General features: G+C 46.2%; 1 protein-coding gene across 13 annotated transcripts in view; it reads left to right on the forward strand.

Moving 5' to 3' along the window:
* Positions 1–7,687: 7,687 nt before the first annotated feature.
* MAGI1 (membrane associated guanylate kinase, WW and PDZ domain containing 1) overlaps positions 7,688–22,142 on the forward strand; it is a 479,839-nt gene continuing 465,384 nt past the window's right edge. For 6 of the 13 annotated variants that reach the window (XM_081901309.1, XM_081901320.1, XM_081901318.1 and 3 more), the window contains exon 1: positions 7,691–8,556. In XM_081901309.1, the coding sequence (XP_081757435.1) occupies positions 8,259–8,556 (298 nt within the window). In that variant the 5' untranslated portion in view covers positions 7,691–8,258. Of the gene's footprint in view, positions 8,557–22,142 lie in introns of all 13 variants that reach the window. The other 7 variants (XM_081901317.1, XM_081901315.1, XM_081901313.1 and 4 more) reach the window with 4 other exon arrangements.

The raw sequence follows: 22,142 nt of genomic DNA on the forward strand, positions 1-22,142 counted from the left end.
CAGGAGCTGGGACAGAGCAACGGGAGCTCACTGCCATTGAGCAGATTTGAACCGCCAACCTAATGCTAATGTTTAATTTGTATTGCACAAAGAGGACCAGCTTTACTACTTTTCCCGTAGCTGTCAATGGAAGGGAGCTGCCAGCAATTCTTCCATACTCTTTGTGTCTCCTGGATATTGGGGGTAAGGAGGAGACAAGGGAGGGATATCAAAGTTTCAAGGGGGCCTGAAGAAAAATACCCTTGGTAGGTGTCATTGGCAACTTCCCTGGAAACCAAGGAAACAAATTTGTTTTGTAAACGTCCAAATGGGAACTGCAATTAGTTCTCTTTTCAGACGAGATGAACTTGAACTAGAACTGGTTTCTTTTTAAAGTTCTGGGGGAAACAAGCAAACCCCAAGACAGGCCAATGCTAGCTGGAATGCTCACTGACTGTGGGAGGAGGGGGGGAATAAAATAGGAATGGGTGTGGGACAGAGTGGGTAGAAGGTGGACCAGAAGCACTTCACACTGCAACATTTTGTTGTGTAATAATCAGTAGCTACTAGTGGATAATAATAATAATAATAATAATAATAATAATAATAATAATAATAATATTAATAGGAAGAGGGTTAGATTTGCTAAAGCAGACAAAGAACAGGCCTGCGAAATATGGGTCAACTTTAAGGTTTGTTTATCCTTTATTCCACTGCAAATTAGCAATGCTCCTAATGAACGCTTAATATGTATCCCAGAAGGGCTTCAAAGAAGTCACACCACTTGACCTAGAAACACCGGCATCTAATGCTAGATGGGTGGATTTGGATATGGTTACTCCGTGGCCATAGAAGTGCACTTTGCACATTCTCAGAGACCCTCTCTCCTTTACCACACAGACGTCAGCCCTGAGCTGTTTGACAGCAGGACGGACTCCCTTGGAAAGTGGTGCGCTCTTTCCTTTTTAAAGCAGAAGTCGGATGGCCATCTGTCCTGGAAGCTTTAGTTGAGATTCCTGCATTGAAGGGGGTCAGACTAGATGACCCTCGGGTTCCCTTCCAACTCTGCACTTCTGTGATTCTGTGCTCCCCCCCCATTTGTCAGGGATTTGCTTGATAGGAAAGAAAACACACTGGAGATAGCCCAGCCTTTCCCGCTGTGACTTGGCAGGAGTATCCTGATGTTGAGTGTCTCCCCTGGCTGCTTTCTTGCGAGGCAGCAGCAGCTCTTTCCAGCACGCAAGGCAGGGCATGTGACATTCACATGCAGCCCAAACGAGCTTTGCCGACCCGGCGGAGGCTGTCACAAAGCAAATCACAGGAACTGATAAATGAAAGGGCTGTTCTCCAAGCAGGAAAAGCAGCCCGTCTCTTTGCTTCTCCTCCTCCAGCCTGTTGCTTAACTCTTTTCCTTCTAATTTGGATCACTTGCTGCAGGAACAGACTGGGATCTACATTTCTCTCTCTCTCTCTTCCCACCAATCCACGCTCCTGTCAATCCTGCTTGTTTATTGCCTCGTGTTCCCTGACAAAGGGAGTTGGCTAGGTTTGCAAATTTCCACAGGCCTAGGGCTTTCTGATCAGAAGGTCGGTGGTTCGAATCCCCATGACGGGGTGAGTTCCCATTGTTTGGTCCCTGCTCCTGCCAACCTAGCAGTTCAAAAGCACATCAAAGTGCAAGTAGATAAATAGGTACTGCTCCTGCGGGAAGGTAAACGGCATTTCCGTGTGCTGCTCTGGTTCACCAGAAGCGGCTTAGTCCTGCTGGCCACATGACCCGAAAGCTGTACGCTGGCTCCCTCGGCCTATAGAGTGAGATAAGCGTGCAACCCCAGAGTCGTTCGCGACTGGACCTAATGGTCAGGGGTCCCTTTATCTTTACAGGCTCACTGTACTGTTTATCTTTCAAGCACACTGCTCCCCTCAAAGAATCCTGGGAACTGCAGTTTACCCTCTCGCATAATTGTGGTTCCCGGCAGCCTTGGCAAACTACAGTTCCCAGGATTCTCTGGGGGAAGCCACGTGCTTTAAATGTGCGGTATGTACGCAGCCTATGGCAGGTCTGGGATTGAGCAGAGATCCACTGAGGCCACACAGCAGCTGCCATACAGCATGTGCATAGAGGAGGGAGAGGTCACTGTCTCCTGGTGTTCAGATCAAACCAGGGCAGCAGGGCGGCTTTGTAATTAAGGATTAAAACAAAGCACAAAGCAAAACAAAACCCCGTAAAGGGGGGTGGGGTGGGGTGGGGTGGAGAGCAGGAGAAGCTTAAGCTGGGAGAGAAATAAACAAGGATTTGCCCAGTGGGACATCAGGGTTCTCTCTGCTTTCAGATTTAGAGCATCCTCAAAATGCTTATCTTCTTTGTTATCCCAGCTCTTGCTGTATTTCTGGCTTACTTCCCCATCTTTACATACTGAGAATTGACGGTGAAGTACGCCATTTGAAGCCACTGTCTGAGATGGGCAGATTGAACCTGAGATCATGTTTGCATATTCATAACCAAGTAGTCCTTCTGCTTTACAATTGCAACGTGATTGGCAGTTCAGATGTATGAGTTATGATCCAAAGGGCTGAGGATCTGTTTCTTTATCATTGCCCGCCCTTCACCTTAACTGAGGTCCTGGGGCAGGTTACACGATCTCGCACAATTTCATGGCGCGATTCCTCCCCGAAAAGAAGCGTGGTGCAAAATTGCACGAGATTGCGAGGCCCAAAATGACTGCCATCCTCTCACGAGAAAAAACAAGAAGATGGCGTTGTGGTTTTTGCCTTCAAGGCGTTGGAGTGCCTGTTAGTAACTCCGGTCCCTAGCCATTTTGCTTTGTATTCTGTAATTTGCAGGCAGCCAGGGCAGAGCTTTCTGGACCAGTGAGAGAAGGTCACTTCAGGTTGCCCACTCAGTGACCTAGCAGTCGCATCCTACGCCAGCTGCAGCCTAAACTGAACAACAGCCACAACATAATGATCAGATGACCACAAAGCCATATTTATATCAGTCTTCTTGCCAGATGAGTGAGGTGATGACCTTAGCCTCTCTCAGCTATTTGCCTCTCCCTCTTCTACTTGAATCTGAATTTCATTCCCAACCAATTATCTCCTGACCCGGCATAAGATGACCAAATTTATTTATTTTGGGGGGGGGGGAGGGAACAGGGCCTGAGAATCTACACTTAGGCTGTATTCACATGAGGGGTTTATTGTGTTACTTTTCATGATTATAATGCTAGTGCTTCCGTCCCAATTCCTCAATGTTCCTTTTACTCTGCAATACTTGTTGTGTTTTGAGGGATGCAGGTGGCGCTGTGGGTTAAACCACAGAGCCTAGGACTTGCCGATCAGAAGGTCAGCGGTTCGAATCCCTGTGACGGGGTGAGCTCCCGTTGCTTGGTCCCTGCTCCTGCCAACGTAGCAGTTTGAAAGCACGTCAAAGTGCAGGTAGATAAATAGGTACCGCTCCATGCTGGCCACATGACCCGGAAGCTGTACGGTGGCTCCCTCGGCCAATAAAGCGAAATGAGCACTGCAACCCCAGAGTCAGTCACGACTGGAATGGTCAGGGGTCCCTTTACCTTTACCTTACTTGTTGTGTTCCGGATCAGTATACTGCCATGTCATGCTAAATTTAAAATGGCAGGAGAGATGCTGGGATGGCACCCCAAGTTTCACCAAGTGAAATTACACCGCAAAAGGCCTGCATTTTCCCCTGGTTGAACTGAATTTTTTCCCTACAAATGGATTCCCTACACTCACCCTCCCGGAAACATGTCAATGAGTGCTACTTTTACATCATATGAAAGATCTCATAAAATGTAGAAATTAACAGGTAAGGAAATGTCAGGAAGGTGGAAGAAAGTGTTGTCTGGATGCAGCCCACTCGGAATGTTCTCTTCTATGCAAATTATTGCGCAAGCCCTCTGCTTTTCTCTTCACTTGGCTACCCTAGTAGAGATGCCACCAATTGAACAGGGGGCCCTTTGCATGCAGAAGTGCTCTGCCATTTAGCTATAGCTTTTCTGAAAGCCATTCTAAGGGGTGATTTGTACTTAAGGTTAACTCTTGTGGTCCTTTGGCCTGGGACATAGAACTTTGGGTTTCTTCTGCTCCCATCCTAATTCAGGCCTGCACATTCTCGAATTTTAAGAGGAGTTTGGCTCATGGTATCGTCAAGTCTCTGAATGTTTTGCTATGCAGTCTAGTTTTACATGTGCATATATATATGTGTGCACACATATAGGTGTACACATGCCCCAAGCCAGATTTAATGCTGGGGGGGGGGAATCAGTGGCTACTACGCAGATTTTTGTTAAAGAACCATTTGTTAAACCTTGTCTCAGGGGGCCATCATTTCGTAATCTTATTAACCACCACTTGGCCTCCAAACAATAAATCAATAAATAATGAACAGGCGGATCTGTGCCAATTACAGCTCAAATATAGTTTTAAAAGGGAAGAAGCTGGGCGGGATGTGGACAAAAGCCAACAGTTGTGATGGGGGTTGTGTGTGTGTGTGTTTTAACAGAGGGGGTGTTCCCTGGCTGTTTTTGAACCTCATGTGCTTCTGAGAATGGGAGAGAGAGAGAGAGAAAGAGAGAGGGGAGAGGAGCTGGGGGCAGGCTGCAGTATCAAAGTCAGGAAAGTGGATTGTTTGCGTTTCATTTTTTAATTTTTTTTTTGCAACACTCCAGAGATCCCAGGATTTTAAAAGCAACTGTCCTCTCCAATTCCTGCAATGAAACTTCAGAAAAGCTTGGAATCATGTAGTAATTGTAGCCAGCTGCCAGAATGATCACATGGCACCTTTAGAAACCCCCCCTTACAATATAATTTGCTCCGATAGGCTTGAGGAGAGAAAATGGAACTGCATAGAGCACCAATGCCTCAACTTCCACCCTACCCCCACCCCCAGATAACTTGATATTGGTTTCTGTGAATACTGATTATTTATATTTATATATTAAGGGCTTGCTGATCAGAAGGTTGGCGGTTCGAATCTCCGCGACGGGGTGAGCTCCTGTTGCTCTGTCCCTGCTCTTGCCCACCTAGCAGTTCGAAAGCACATCAAGTACAAGTAGATAAATAGGTACTGCTCCGGCGGGAAGGTAAACTGTGTTTCCGTGCGCTGCTCTGGTTTCGCCAGAAGCGCCTTAGTCATGCTGGCCACATGACCCGGAAGCTGTACGCCGGCTCCCTCGGCCTATAGAGTGAGATGAGCGCACAACCCCAGAGTCATCCGCAACTGGACATAATGGTCAGGGGTACCTTTACCTTTAAGCTGCCCTGAGCCATGCAGGGAAAAGTGTTTTTAAGGACATAGGGAACTGCTTTTTATGCACTCAACATCACTTGCCCACCAGGCCTCCTCATTTAACCCCAACCCATGCCACCCTGAATCACACCAGACATAATTTGTGGTGTTCGGGTACTGTGCAGGAAAAGGTGTGGCTGGATCCTACTTCTGGAAAAAGCACAATTTATATTTCCCACACATCAACTGATGGTGGGGAGTTCTATCCTGCTTGGTTTGGGTGTGTGAGCTACCGGTATAATTCCTCGGGGGTGGAGCGTGTCATGGTAGTGGTGGGCTAAATTCAGCTTGACCACAGGGTCCACTGGGACAAAAAGCTTTATTTTCCTTCCCGCAGCCATCGCCACTTGGGCTCCCTGGCAGCACTGCTGCTGCTGCTGCCAGTTGCTCCCTAATGTACACCCATGGGGCATCTGGTGCTGTGGTGGGATGGAAGGACTGCTCCATAAGAGGAATATCAAAGCAGTCGTCTCAAGGAGACTTTCAAGCTCCAAAATCTGGTGCTGGTCCTGAACTTCGGACCTTCTGCACAAGCTGTGGTCCCATAAACAACCTGGAAATCCAGATTAGCTCATTTCTAGCCTCAATATTCACAAGGCACTACCTAGAGGTGTCCATGTTTATCCCTGCTGTTGCAATGGATAAGAAACTGGCTTAGTGTGTGTCTGCAGTACTCACACCATGAGATTCTCAGGATGCTAATGATGAATTTCATGCTTGCAAGACGCAACGGGGGGTGCCGAGAATAAACGCAGCACTGACAATTACTCCCCACCGCTCCGGCGCTGCCAAAATAGGTAAAGTTGACACGCACATTTCTTCAAGTATTTTTATTTACTGGTATATATGTATTTGGATAATAATAATACCTATACATTAGATAAGTATATGTAGCATTGTAAATATAGTGATATAGGAAACCTTTTCTCCCCCACTTTTTATTTTCGTTTTCTGATGTTCAGTTGAGCTGTTCTTAAAATAAAAAAGTATGCTTTACAGTGTAAGCTTTCATAAATAATACATGGTCATGTTCATGTGAAACAAGACTTTCTCTCATGAACTGCCTTCTTTGTCTACGAGGTTTGTTCATGACACTGGTGCGATTCCTGGCTCAGGACTATGCATGTAGCACCAGTCACCAATAATATGTGGCTCAACCGAGGCTCTCCTCTCCCCCCCCCCAACAAGTGGTAGTTGTTGTCCCAGTTTATGGCACTGATAATCTCCTTTGGCAGGTGAATGTAGATGTGCACCAATATTTCTGGAAGTTGGATCGTGGGCTGTAAATTCTGTGAATTCAAATTAATCAGAATTTCGCCCTCAAACAGGAACAAAATCTCTTCTATAATTGTTTAATGCCACATCACAACTAGGCTTTGGTAGGCATTTGGTAGGCTTGCCGTACATCAGGAAAATTCCTGACTTGTCCTGGTTTCCGGGTGTAAAACTGGCGTGTGGGGGGGATTTTGCCAAATTGGCAAAATGTCTGGGGTGTTTGGCAACATGATGGAAAAAGCAGCAGGAACAGCTCAAAAAGCTTAAAACCACTATTTTAGGGATAGGTTTGCCTGAAGAAGCCCAACAATTTGGGTTTGTTCTAAAAATTAAAAAAAGCTCAGCAATTTCAGGGTCAGGAATTTTACTTTTTGAAATATGACACCCCTAGTATTTGGTTACATCTTTTGAGATGTTACTATCCTGAGACAGAGAAGGTAGGTAAAAAAAATCACTAATTAATAAATTTCCTCTAAGTAAAAACAATGAAAATCTCACTGTGTGCTTTTAAAAAAAAATCCTTAGGATGTATGCTTTTTGTACTTCTTACTAAACTCCCTTAGGATTACGGTGTAGCTAAGTAACAGCACAATCCTGACCGTGCTTACTCGGAAGTAGGTCCAACTGAATCCAATGGTAAATAAAGCGTTGGCATCATCGCAGCACAATTGTCTGCTAGTTTTCGAAGCAACTCCGTTGTTTTTTTAATGAGCGAGCTTAACTCTCGAGTTAAGAGCAGCCTTAACGTTTCGTCTCAGGTGGTGCACCTTCCGGCTCAATAAAGCAACTGAAAGGGTGTATAAATAGATAGGCATCCACTTTTTAAAAAAGTACACATGTGCTGCAACTCTGGGAATCAAGCGCCGACCTTTATGCCGATCGTCTGGGCCAGCCTCGCAAAACAAAGGGGACAAATAAGAAACATCTGGCCAGCCTAGATTCTGGTCTGGGCTGCTGCTTATGGGCAATTCAGCCTTAAGGGCAACGGCTTCACTCCCCGCCGGCGCTCCTGTGCGCGCTCACATGCCGGGGAGAGAGGCGCGCTTTCTCCAAGGGCAGGAGGAGAGGGAGGAGCTTGTGCCGGGCGCCTGCGCCAGCGGTGCCTATCGCTGCTCGCTCGCTCTCTCTCGCTCTGCTTTGGTCTTGCTAAGAAGCGACCCGAGTGAAATGTAACAAAACAAGCGGCGCCTTCGCCCGCGCTTAAAGGAGCCGCGCTCGCTCGGAGGCGAAACTCAGGGGGGGAAAGAAGTCGCGGGGAAAGTGGCCCGGAGCAAAGGGGACGAGGACCTTGTTGTTGGTTTGCTTCCTGCACGCTCCCAGGTGGGACCCGGAGCCGCACGGAGGGGAAACTGCGCCGGGGAAGGAGGCTCGCCTACCAAGAAGGAAAGGGGAAGCAGGAAAGCGGCAAGGCGAGGGGGACGCGCGCCGGACTCTTGCGGAGGGACCAGGGCCGGCTCGATGGCAGCGGCGCCGTCGGAGGAGGCGCTCGCTGCCGCCGCCGCTGCTGTTGCCGCCGCCGCCGCCGCTTCGGGCAGGACCTGCGCGAAGTTTGCTCGGTGATGGCTTGAAAGTTGCCGGCAGCGCCCGGGGAAGGCTGGCTCGACGGCCCCAGCGCGCCTGCCTGCCTGCCTCGCCTTTCTCCCTCTTTCTGCTGCTGCTGCTGGTGGTGTTTGTTTCGGACTCGGCGAGCAGCGCCATGTCGAAAGTGATCCAGAAGAAGAACCACTGGACGACCAAGGTGCACCAGTGCGCGGTGAGCCGCGGGGCTCAGGGCCAGCTGGGGGTCACCATCCTGGGGGGAGCGGAATATGGAGAGTTTCCTTACGTCGGGGCGACGGCCGAGGAGGACGGCGGCGGAGGCGACGGGAAACTGGGCGAAGGGGAGCTCTTGTTGGAGGTGCAGGGCATCCGGGTGTCGGGCTTGCCCCGCTACGACGTGCTGGGAGTTATCCGCAGCTGCAAGGACCCCGTGCTTTTCAAAGCCGTCAGACAAGGTAAAAGGAAAGGAAATTGCGGGCCCGGGGGGGGGGGAGAGGCTGGTTGGTTTGCATGCTGCGGGGTTGGGGGGCGAAGAAGACGCGGGGTTGCACTTGCGGGAGTTTGGCGCGGAGGCCGCTGCGGGACTTGAATCCCTCCACTTTTTTCTTGGTTTGGTGCGAGGAGGACGCTTGGAGATCTGTCTCCTCGACTGCCGGCTTTCTTGGGGTGCTGCTGGCGACTTCGGGGGAAGTTTGCGGGGCTGCGAACGAACTTCAGCCGCCTCCTGAGACGGAGCAACGACGGCGAGGCTCCCGCTGGTCCTGGAGGCGGTTTTGGGGGAAGGAGGGGGGGGAGCCTCTCTTTCTCCTCCGCAGTGCACCGAGTCTGCGGACAAGGGAACGGGGCTCGTGGCGCAGGAGAAGCTGCGCTCTTTCTCGGACTGGCTCGGGGGCTTCTGGTCTCTGCGTGGAGTCCGTGTGCCTGGTTTTTGTTAAAAAGTCAGAGACGACGCCCTGGGGTGGTCTTCACACTTCGGGGACCTCGAAGGGATGTGTGATGGGTTGATGGAGCTGGCGTAGCTCAGGCAATAGAGGCTCTCAAAATCTCAGGGTCGTGGGTTCGAGCTCTGCGTTGGGCGAATAATTCCTGCATTGCAGGGGGTTGGACTAGATGGCCCTGTGGGTCCCTTCCAGTTCTACGATTCTATGAAAGGAAAGGTGCTTTTGAGACGTGAGTCGGAGAGGTGCCTTGCTTTAGCCAGGACAGAAATATGTGCTGGGAATTCTTAAGGTGACCTATGGGATTTGGGGACCCCTAGCAATGGAAGCAGGATTTTACCCTGCTCAAGATTTCATTTATTTATTTATTTTCGTAAAATGGCTCTCTGCTAGGTCAGGGTCAAGGTCACATCTGCCCGATGTGAACTTCATCATGCTCTGTTTCAAGTGATTTTTTTTTTTTTGGACAGGTGTGAAAGTCCTGATTTAGTCCACCCATCAGGGTTGGGTAAACTCTGTTGCATTCTAGAGCCTTATAACTGACTGGTGCTGGAGGGAGTGATAGGAAGGTGTAGGAACCTCCCTTATACCTCCAGGCATATCATTGGTCCATCCCACTCAGCAGTCTTCTCTACTGATGACCCAATAACTCTCCAGGGTTTCAGACAAGCTTTGTTGTCAGCCTCTCTGGAGACGCCAGGGATCTAACCTGGGATCTTCTGTGTGCAAGGCAGAAACGCAGCCACTGAGCTATGATCCACCCCCAAATTAGAGGGTTCAAAATTTCTAATCTGCCCCATCCGTAGGGTGAGGTCGGGTTTGCTTCTTAAAACCCTGATGGCAACACACATCCCTTTAAAATACCAGGCTGAAAACTGAATACATCTTGGGATCTCAGACCTGTAGAAGCAATATTTAAAAAAACCTAGCTAAAGTTTGCTCTTGCTTCAAAGGAAGACTGGGACTTTTTCTGTTTGGAACGGTGGATTCCAATCCTAGTTCCTGAGATACGAGGTGGCCCTATAAAGAGCTTGCCAAGCCTTCAGAAAGAGGAACTCCATTGGTTCTGTTCCTTCTTTTTTTGTACTGTGCTAGGAATAAGTCCATGCCTTCCATCACAGGAAGAAGATGCTTCTGTTGCTGCTGCTGCTTCTCAGTCCCATTCCTGGACGAGGCTTGGTTTCCACTTGTTGGACGCTGTTTGAGCTATAAAAGTTGCCTTGGGAGTGGACAAACCCAACAAGCTCTTGTGTTGCATTGAGCGGCGTGGGAGGTGTGCTTCCTCCCAGGTCAGCTCCTTGGCTGGTCCTTGGGAAGCGAATGAGGGTGGTACCTCGTGTGTTTAGAAAAGGGGAGGGCTTGGTTTCTATGGGAAGGAAATTGCTGGGTAATGCAGGGTGTGAGTGCGCCTCAGATGCTTATCGGGTCTAAGTAGAGTTTTATTACTCTCCTAAAAGATCACACACAGAAAGATAAGTAATGGGGAACTCTTAATATGTTTTATAAAAAAGGAAGGCTGGAGAACCACAAAGTGTTTTTTTTTTAAGTCTCCCAAAATAATGTGTTCTTCAAGTGTTTTTGTCCCGCCCGCATTACCAAAAAAAAAGATTACAGTGGTACCTTGGATTAAGAACTTAATTCATTCTGGAGGTCCGTTTTAACCTGAAACTGTTCTTAACCTGAGGTATGCTTTAGGTAATGGGGCCTCCCACTGCTCCCGCGCGATTTCTGTTCTCATCCTGAGGTAAAGTTCTTAACCCAAGGTACTATTTCTGGGTTAGCGGAGTCTGTAACCTGAAGCGTCTGTAACCCGAGATACCACTGTATTTTTGTGTGTGTGTAATCATTCTGTTGCCTATATAGATGAACGAGTTGGCTTCTTTGCTTTTCTTCTTTGCAGTCTTTGCCTGCAAAAGTTGAGATGGGCAAAGCCACCTTCAGGGAGCTTTTTACTGCTGCTGTTTTCTTTTTTAAAAATGCAGCCACAAATCAAGTCTGCCTTTCTCTCTCTCTCTCCTCGCCCTTTCTCCCTCCCTCTGCCAGTTTGAAAATAACGGAGTCACCCTAGGAGAGAGAGAGGGAGACAGAGGGGAGCATCTTTGCTTTGTTTTGATGCCAAGGCAGTAATTATTTGGGAATGATGCTCTGATTCTCCTGGGTAATCCGAACTGCATTTTTCTCCGCTGCCACCCTCCACACATCTCCCTTGGGGACTCGGCTCTAAGTTTTATGGCTTGTGCTGGCTCTTTTCGCCCTGCAGCTCCCGTTCAATTGGAGATGTTCTTTTTAAGAACTGCACCAGCGCCCCTGGCCACAGACGGTTCCGGGAAGGGCTTCTGCAGTTTGTCAAGTGGTGAGTCCCTGGGTCTGGTGGCAAACTCTATTAGGGAGCCAAACAAATATTTCACTTGACTGGACCTAGAGGAATTTCCGGAGAGACCGACTCCTCCCTTCGAATTGGAACATTCGGCTGCTTTGCTGGAGGATGACTCCTTGCCTGTGTGTTTCTTAAGTGTAGGCATGTGATTGCCAGCTGCCTCCCTTGCTTTATGTCAAAAGATTGGCATGGATTTCTGCATGGGAAATGGATTATTTCTCTCTCCCCCCCCCTTCCCCCATTGCCTGCCAGGAATGGTTTATTTTCTGCTTTGCTGAAATCCCAAACATTTCTTCCTTCAGACTTCCCTAGCAACAGGACGCTTCTGGATCGCTCATAGCCTATGCAGAGACGCTTGGCATTCACTTCTGGCCTGTTCTGGTTGGCATCCACCAAGTTTTTAGGGGCCATAGCCAGGGATAGTGCTTGTTCCTCTTTTGTCCCTGTGATTAAGCAAGCCAAGCCACCTTACCCTACCCGTCCCCCTCTATGGCTTAGAGGCCATTGCCTGGGGATTGGCTGAAAAGCTTTTGACTTCTCCAAGTGTCCTGGACACCAACAAGCTCCTGAATTATCAAGTGGAATTTTTGTCCACAGCCTACCACAGATTCATCGTGCGAGCTGATTAGTTAACAGCTGTTAGCTGGGATAGCTAAGTGGAACCTCAATGTCCAGAGGCAGTAAACCTGTGAGAGCTTTCACCTGTTTGTGGTGCTTCAGACACCTGTCTAGAGCAGGGGAAGGGGGGGGGAAGAACATTTGAGGCTGATCCAGCAGGGCGGTTCTTCTACTCTTGACTGCAAAATGAAAGATGCCAAGAAGCTGCTTTCTCATTCCTCCTCAGAGGCTGTTGTTGGGGTCTTGCAGCCCTGCTTGCTTCCCTTTTCTCCCTGTGTTTTGCTGTTGTAAAGCTGCTGGGCAACCTGATTTTACGTTATCCTAAGTATGCTTTAGGGAAAGGGCTAAGGAGTTAACCCTACACAAATCCAGAGTGGATGTCCAGGGACTTTGGATGGAGCCTGGCACACCTCCTTCCAGCAACTCCTGCAGCCAAGCTGGTGCTCTGCTTTCCTTTAGACCACTGTTCCTTTCAACAGGTGCAATGCAAGTTGGCACCAATTGATCTTGGACAGTCAGTTCTGAATGCTTTCAGGAGTTCGGCTGATTGAACTTAACTGCAAGTCTCAGTTCTGTTTGCACCTTTAAGTTACGACTTGTAGATGTGTGAGCTATGATCTGGAATCTGCCACAGCTGATAAACGTAGTTACGTGTACTTGTGCTATGGGGTGTAAACTACCCATGGGACATTCAACAGCAGTTGGATTACAGTAGTTAGTGCCTGTCACAGTTGGTAGAATTATAACATAGGACTGTGGAATTATAATGTAGGGCAGTAAATTATAGCTGCTGCTAGATTTTCTACAAAATGTAATTATTTTTATTTCAAAATTTACTTCTTTACTCCTATTGAGCCTGCTTTCTTGATAAATTTTCCCAAATACATTTTTGCTCTGGAGACATTTAAGGCATATTATCTGTGCTAAACTTCAGGCCACACATTAGCATAATAGTAACAATTTTTCTTTGTATTCTTTTTTATGGTGTTTAATAAGTAAGGATCGTCATCATCATAAATGACACAAATCAGTAGACCAAGTCTTCTCATGTTACTTGTATATCGCAAAAAAACCCCAAGCCCCAGCATAATAAATTTGAGGCAATATCCATGACATATGGTTCATTATTAGTGGTCAATGTACAAACTACTAGTTCATGGATTATTTTCAACAAAAACATAAGGGAAACAGAACAGAGTTAACAGAGAACATTCAACATTGCATAGCCACTCTGTATTCTTTGCATTTAACTGAAAGGCGTATCAAAGGGCATCCAGGTAACTTCTTGCTCAGAGACATTAACCTAGATGTCTCCCATGCTTAAATGAGAGATGCACCAGTTGTGATAAGCAGTGGTTCTGCTAGAACACTTATTGATGCATCTCATGGCAAAGTTTTATTTAGCCTAGGGCTTGGAGGCAGGAATTAGTCTCTGAGAGGCATCATACTGTACAGACACATTTCTTCTGTTCCAATCTGCTGGTCAAACAGGTCTTACAGGAAAACTTGCGGAACTTGCTGGCCAGATATAGAAGCAGGAAGAGTGTTTCATGCTACTGAGCAGTGATCCTGTCTTCCATTCTGCTTCTGCCTCTACTTAATACACAGAGACTGCAAGTCACACTGGAAATATTCTTACCAAAAATTGTGAACTCTTAAATCTTGATTCATGTTTTGACGGGCACGAACTAATACTTAGCAGACCCTTCTTGATTGCCTGGGTTCCTACAAAATAACATCTAAATAAGTTTAGATGTCCGCCTCTCCCCCTTATTTTGAAAAAGGGCCAGCCCTACCGTTGGGCAGAGTTTTCAGGAGACTTCTTCCCACACAGGTGCAGCAGCAAAGTTTAGGACGTGAGCTGGTGGGAAGAGTGCTGTTGCACTCAGGTCCTGTTTACAGGCTTCACATAGGCCTCTGGTTGACCACTTTGAGAACACGATGCTGGTCTAGGTGGGCCGTTGGCTTGAGCCAGTAGAGCTCTTGTGCCCAAGAGACTTCTAAGCTAGCCTGTTGCCCTGGGGTGCACTGGAAGATGTTGTCTCATTGTCAGTGATGAGTAAGGCTCTATTGACTGTCAGCTTTTGTATGTAGAATGGAAAGGAAGGTGCTATCTTGTCACTGGTCTCAGGCAACAAAATGTCTTTGGTTGGCCAGTCTTGTAAAAGCAGTGTTGGATTGCCTTCTAGTTGCTTGGAGATCCCCACTGCACTTGTGGGCATAGCATTCAAACTCTTGTTTGTCATTAAACATAATGCCACTCGTTCCCCCAAGCAGGATCCTGTTATGCTTGTTAAGTACATTGAGTTGTCGCTGAAATAAATGCCTATTTCCACTTTTGAGGGCCTAGTGCCAAGCCTATCCTTGACCCCCAACTCCAAATGTGCTTCCCCGTAAGAATAGGTTTCCAAATCGATGGAACGCTTCAGATGCCAGTAGGTATTCTCCTTGCTTTTGCAATGTGGAGGTTGAAACCTACAAAAAACCCTGTGGTGAAACTGATAGGAGACGAAATAAAACTGGTGTTTCCTTGCATGTGGGTAAAAAAGGCCAAAGCCTGACAATGGGATTAAAACTTGCATTTCCTTGCATGGCCTTGTGTCTGTTTTGAGTTGTGGGCCGTTAGCTACAGAGATTATGAAATTAAAGTATGATCTGATTGTCACTTAAAAACTGAATGTCTAGATTCATAGGATGCTGCCTTATCCCAAACTGGATCCCTGGTCCCATTTAGCTCAGTGTTGTCCACACTCCAGGTTTTCAGACAGGATGGATTTTTAATCCCTCCCCATTTTTCTTTTTCTTTTTTTAAAAAAGAAATTGCTCTTGCGTTTTCTAATTCGCTGCATGAATCAATTCTTCTAAAGTTACAGCCCATGAAGATCAGTTTACTTCAGTGATATATTTAGATTATTTTTGGTTGATTTACTTTTTTTTTTAAGGAAACAAAAGAAATAAAACCCAGCATGCCGGCAAAGCAAGACAGTGGTCCTATTTTCTGCTTGCTGTCACATGTGCTGCTTTGACAACATTAATTTGACCCTGAGATGTATGTGAAAGCAGAAGGATGTAATGGTAGATTTCTGTGCAAGGGCTGGCATTAATTACCCAGGCCAGCTGTGGAATGTTAGGCTCAATTACATTTACCAATGCGAATGAAACAGGCTCTTTAAAAGTTATTTGCCTGAGCACTTATTCTGACATGCTTCCCCTGAGGGTGTCTGGGAGGGATGTGATGTCTTCAATAGTCTGAATTTCTCCTCTTGTGTCCCTCCAACACCCTGCCAAAAAAAGAAAGAAAAAGAAATATATATATATATTTTGGAAGGGTTGGTTAAGGAAGGAAGGGTGGGTCATAATGATCAGTGATTCAGTGAAAGTTTTGTACCCCTTCAGCAGCTTCATGTATGCAGGGAAGCAAACTGCCAGCTTTTGTTAACAGATAACTCAAAACCTCTGGCCATATGTATATTCTAACCATCTGCAGCCAAAGTGTAGAAATAGTTGCAATAGTTCTTTGTGTTTTGATTTCCAAATTCCTGTGCTGGGTAAATGCATAACAGGTTAACCTCCCCACCCCCCTTTTTTATATATAATTTTTTTAAAAAAAAGTTTCTTGCTGTTGAGGATTTTGATGTGTCTCTTCTTACTGACATTTGTATATGTAAACATGACACATACAGGATTTGGGAAGATGCTCTGGCTTGCAAGTTCTTGGCTGAAGTTCCTTTTAAAAAGGCATGGCTCCCTGGTTTATATTACTGCAGTGATTAGTTACATTATCTAGTGTTCAAACTACAAAACTTGCAGATTAAAACAGATGTACACAGCTTATTTTTTTTTTAATTATGCCAGAGTGCTCTGAACAACTGACAATCAGTAGTTTATGAATTATGTTTTTCTTTCTTTCTTTTTTGGACCAGTTAGGAAGAAGGTTTAAATCAATATTGCAATGTGTAGTTTTAAGTTTCATTTTTTTCTCCTATGAATTTTACCTTGCGGCTGTTGAGCCGGTTTTCTTTTTCAAGATTGTTTATTGCATTAATTGTGTCTTGCAGGATCACTGTGCCACCTGTTGTATAAGTTCCCATTATATGGTACCATGTGGCACACAATAAGGGGAAAAAACAAGCAATTTTATGGAAGCACGTGCTCAAAGAGCAGTGGTGGAAGCTGCAGGCCAGCAAACTCTTTCAGCAGGGGGCCAGTCCACTGTCCCTCAGACCTTGTGGAGGGCCGGACTATATTTTGAAGGGGGATAAAGAATGAATTCCTATGCCCCACAAATAACCCAGAGATGCATTTTAAATAAAAGGACACATTCTACTCATGTAAAAACAAGCTGATTCCCGGACCGTCCGCGGGCCGGATTTAGAAGGTGATTGGGCCGGATCCGGCCCCCAGGCCTTAGTTTGCCTACCCATGGTGTATACTATTCAGAAGACAACCGTTTGAGTGTAATGTATGACAGCCTACTCCAGAGTAGAGTCTCCCTAGTTTTATTCCAAGGAAACCTCCAGTTTCTGCTCTTGACCTGTGGTGGTGCTCTGAAAAATTGGTAGTCCACTTGCATATGGTTCCCTTTCTCACTTGTTCATGGTTCATAGCTTGCCAGTTGGCAACTGCTATTCTGCAGCAAGTACAGATTTATAACAATGCAATCGCCAACCATGCTTTCCATGGGAAAGGCAGCATTGATTAAAGATGACACATTTTGTTCCAAAAACCTATGCATTGTGTTAACGGCAGCCGTTTAATTGTTGAATGCATGTGTGACGCACCCATTGAGCTCAGTGCTGGCATACCCTTGCACATGGTGTGAAATTTAACACAAGACATCTGTGTACTGGGTGCTTAAAATCTCAGAGAGAATGCTCCCTGTAAACATTTACCAGGGTATGGAATGTAAAAAGGGATCCTCTTTAGCAGCGAACTGGTTCTTGCCATTCGCCTTTACAAAGAGCAAGTTAACACTTTATATTTTTTTGCCTTGTGTTCTTTGGTGTTGGCTTCAATTGCTTTCTGTTTACAATTTTTCAAGAATTAATATGATCCTTTAATGGGATAAAATTGGATTATGTTTTCCACAATAAGGTTAAATCTTTCAGCCTCATTATTAAATAATACTGCAGGCTTTCATTTTTAGGGGCTGCCAGATCATAGTGCAATTATCCTTCAAATTACAGTGTTAATTGCAACCGATGTTTGAAAATTATTGCCATGTAGGGTATTAAATAATTTAACTACTCTTGGTGGTTGTGCGGTGTGTGTGTGTTTGTGTGTGTGTTTAAAGCTGTTTACAAACTTGAAATTTAAATGTGCTTTTGGTCTCCCAAAGAACAAGAGCCTGAATTTAGAATTCAGCCTTTCTAGCTTGTTTCGCAAGCTGCCACTGCACACTTCTCCCCCCCACACACACCTTTAATTAAAATTGGAGACACCTTCTTCCCCCACTGCTTATGCATCTGAAAAGGATATATTGTAAACAAGTTGATACTTCTGTGACCTCACAGAAGTCACCTTTCTTGATTGGAAGGAGGCAGGCCTTACAGCACTCAGCCACACAGAGATCCGTTGGGAGAGTGTCACAGGAGCATGTCAGTCAGTAATCACACAGTTCAAAGTTGGAGCTAACTATTTATTAGCGAAAACACAATCCCCACAGACTTGGCTGGGGATCGGGCCTAATGAGCACAGCAGCTCATTCCCAGTGGTCTTATTCAATGAAAATTAGTTACCAAGACTGAAAGTCCCTGCCTCCTCACAGCCGTCGTAAGTCCCCTCCTCTCCAGGACTTCCCCCAAGCAATCGGAGACTGCGTCTGCATGCGGCCAACCTCTCCTCTGCCCTTTTTATTCCTCTCCTGGTTCTGGGAGACAGTGGGAAGGGGAACTTGTTGCAGCAGGAGTGAGGGGGCGGGGAGACCCCTGTGACTCTTCACCACCCTGATTCGTCTCTGCCTCTTGGCCTCCTTCCTCTCCCGCTTCAGCTTCTGCCTCTGGTTCTAGACTTCTCTCTGCCACAGACTCTCCCTGCTCACGCAGTCCTCTTACTTCTTCAGCTTCCGACACCTCCTTCCACCCTCCTCCCGGTCTTCTCTCTCTTCCTGTGACCACTCATTGTAGTCCCACCACCACATCCTTGTCCTGGGATGTTCTTCATTTGTAGGCTGCAGTGCCCAAACAGAAGGGTTGAGGTGTGGGTATTAAAATTCAGCCTGCAGGACCAGTTTGTGGGGAAATAAAGCATAATTTGTTGTTGTTGTTGTTGTTTAGTCGTGTCCAACTCTTCGTGACCCCATGGACCAGAGCATGCCAGGCACTCCTGTCTTCCACTGCCTCCCGCGATTTGGTCAAACTCATGTTAGTAGTTTCGAGAACACTGTCCAACTGTCTCATCATCTGTTTCCCGCTTCTCCTTGTGCCCTCAATCTTTCCAAATGCCCGTGGCAGTGTGTATAGTGCTGAGTGTGGTTCAAATCTCTGTAAAGCCTTGAAATTCACTTTGGAACACTTCTGCCAGATTATATCCTCTATGTTTAGACACGCATGCACTGTGATATGGTAGACACCACTGGCCCATTTTGTTTTCGTACATTTATATCTCCCCCTTTCATCCAAGGCAGCATACACGGTTCTCTGTCTCCCTGCACCCATTTTATCCTGCTAACAGTCCTGCAAGGTAGGTTGCCTTCACAGCTGGGTGGAGATTCGAACCCAGGTTCCCCGCTTTCCTCGCTCACTCAACTTTAACCACTTTACTGGCTCACATTTTGCTGCATTGCGTGCATTTAAAATTATAGATATACCTTCACGCGTACCCCATTTTTGCATCTTTATATTACATGAAATAAAACCCTTCCAACTCTTACCATTCTCTGATTATATGAAACAACCAAAGAAAGAAATAATTAGCTGGAATTCCCGTCCTGCTTTTTGACTGTGGAGTCCTCAAGTCTTGGGTCTGAAGACAGCCTTGTGTCACCTTGAACAACGCAACTATACTGCAGTGTTTGTGCAGCTATAAAAAGGGAGAGGAGGATTCTCCCGCCCCCCCCCCAACCTGTCCTAAGCCCTTGGAATAACACAAAGATAGAAATGTGAATTAAATTAGTGTACAAATCTGTGAATACATGATTATTTAATACTGCCTTAAAGATACAGCTATATATGTTCAGTTGTAAGGTCTTGTTTTGTTTTTAGAAAGAGAAGAGAAGGCCACATTTGCCTGCTGCTTTTTCAGCTTAAAATGGACATGCATCCAAAACGTCTGTCTGAGCTCCGAAATCCTACAGGGGCAGCAGAGAGCTCATACAGGGAAAGCAAAAATAAGTCTGTCTTGGGATGGAGCTGTTTTAAGAATGCAAGTCCTTTTAAGTATTTAAGAGCTAGTAACATCTCAGCGCTAAAGACTTTATTCTCATTACTTATACATCTTCTGCTTCATTTTAGGAGTAAAGGGTGCCCATCTATTATTTAGGAGGCCTGTTGGGTTGGTGGCAAAAAAAAAAGGCCAAAAGCAATTCTTGTGCTGCCTCCTCTTCTCAGAAGCTCCTCTTAACTTTCAAGCAACTATTTGACAACCTGCATTTAAACTCCATCTTTGGATAAAAATATGGACTGAGTGCATTTTGTGAGGTAAGCAGAGAAAGGCCACCGTTTTTCTGTTTGATGAGAACGCCAGTCTGTTCCATCCCTCCTGCCTCATCCCATAAAGTGGTACCGGAGGAGTTTGGAACCTGTGGCCGTCCAGATGTTGTTAGACTCCAGCTCCCATCGTCCCCAGGCAGTGTGGCCAGTAGTGGTCAGTCCAGCAACATCTGGAGGGTACAGGTTCTTTAGCCCTGTGGTACAGGCTGGTGCTGGTGAAGGCAAAGTCACACCTCTGTGGCTTTTGTCAGGGGATTGTCCAAAGTGTAGCCAAGAAGCCATTTTACAGTGTTAACCTCTTAAGGAATATTAGTACAGTGGTACCTCTGGTTACGTACTTAATTTGTTCCGGAGGTCCGTTCTTAATCTGAAACTGTTCTTAACTTGAGGTACCACTTTAGCTAATGGGGCCTCCTGCTGCTGCTGCGCCACCGCCACACGATTTCTGTTCTCATCCTGAAGTAAAGTTCTTAACCCAAGGTACTATTTCTAAGTTAGCGGAGTCTGTAAACTGAAGCGTATGTAACCTGAGGTACCACTGTAGTTAGCAAGGCAGGGCACCACCTTAACCGTTGTTCCACTCCTACCTGCAGGGCCACGGCCAGAAAGTAGTGATGCAGGAGTTCTTCTCAGATCCTTGGCTCTTAGGCTGTGGGGTCTCCTGCAGGATTCTGTTCTGTCCCCCATCGTGTTTAACATCTACATGAAGCTGTGGGGAGATGTTGTCACTAAGATTGCTGATCATACCCAGTTGTGTTTGTCTGACCCTGTTGGGTTGGGTGGAGTAGCACAGTTCTTGGAGGGCCAGGATGAGGACCAACAAGTTGAAGCTGGCACCTCTAGGTGGTGGCTAAGGCTTACCTAGTGACTTCATATTACAGTGGTACCTCGGGTTACATATGCTTCAGGTTACAGACTCCACTAACCCAGAAATATTACCTCGGGTTAAGAACTTTGCTTCAGGATGAGAACAGAAATCGTGCTCTGGCGGCGCGGCAGCAGCAGGAGGCCCCATTAGCTAAAGCGGTGCTTCAGGTTAAGAACAGTTTCAGGTTAAGAATGGACCTCTAGAACATATTAAGTACTTAACCCGAGGTACCACTGTATAGGCAAAGATTTGACCAGGGGTTTGATTGCAGAGTTGGAAGGGTCTTCTAGGAATCCTTTTGCTCGTGGGGCTCAAACCCACGACCCTGAAATTATGGTAAGTGTCTCATGTTCCACCGGCTGAGCTAACTTGTTGGTTTATAAGTTACCACTCTAGCTGCCATTTTGATCTCAATAGCAGTTTGTTTTAGAAGTCTGCCAAACATCCCCTTTGCATCCTGGATAGCTGCACAGCAGTCCGGTGCCTTACAGATGTTGTTGGACCACACTTCCCACCATCTTCTGAATAACACATTCGCTGCTCCTGAATTAGGATCTCTGTCCTCCTCGCCCCCTTCTTTTCGTGGTTTTAGCAAATGCTTCTTAAAATATGCATTATTCTTCTATAGCATCTGGATTCTGGCATCTTCTGGTTGGGCTTCTCGCAGCTTTTTCTCAGAGTTTATTTCCTTAATGCAATTGAGTGACTTAATTAGTTCTGGGGCTAATCTAGCATTAGCAAAATGCGTTTGTCAATACTTCTTTGTCCCAGTCGCATAGGACTGCCTAATGTGGTTTGTCATATATTCTTCAGAATAGCTTTGCATTGCAGTTCTTAGCTACTACTAGAAATATATTCTGCAAGATCAAAATTTTGTGACCAGAAGGGACACATTCAGTGACTGGTTCGTTTTATGCAAATTATAGCACAAACGTCTTGGCTTGCAAACATTGGCCTTATGCATGTTTCCCTCAAGAACTGGTACTCATAGAAGAGGCATGGTACATTGATGGGCAATAGCCATCCAGCAAACCCTCTTAAATAGCATATAATACAAACTGAAATGGAAGGGTTGAGCATGCAAAATATGTCTGACCATGGTATTATTGTTCAACTTGCATGCTGATCATAACTACGTCAACACCATATTTTTCGCTCTATAAGACGCACCAGACCACAAGACGCACCTAGTTTTTGGAGGAGGAAAACAAGAAAAAAAATATTCTGAATCTCAGAAGCCAGAACAGCAAGAAGGATCACTGCACAGCAAAAGCAGCAATCCCTCTTGCTGTTCTGGCTTCTGGGATAGCTGCGTAGCCTGCATTCGCTCCATAAGACGCACACACATTCCCCCTTACTTTTTAGGAGGGAAAAAGTGAGTCTTATAGAGCAAAAAATACAGTAAGTCTTCCTTGTAAGATTGTAGGCTAAAGAGTGTTTTATTCTTGCTAGGGGCGGCGGGACACCAGTAATAAGAGTCTGGTTTTATACCTGGAGTTCAAACAAGGATCTTTGAAATGAGATGCACTGAAACTTTAAGACTATGCTATGGCTTTGTTTGCATGTAATGCTAAACTGTGGTTTAGCATTT

Source organism: Podarcis melisellensis (genome assembly GCF_964234715.1).
Source record: "Podarcis melisellensis genome assembly, chromosome: 2".
In the NCBI taxonomy this organism is placed as follows: Eukaryota; Metazoa; Chordata; class Lepidosauria; order Squamata; family Lacertidae; genus Podarcis; species Podarcis melisellensis.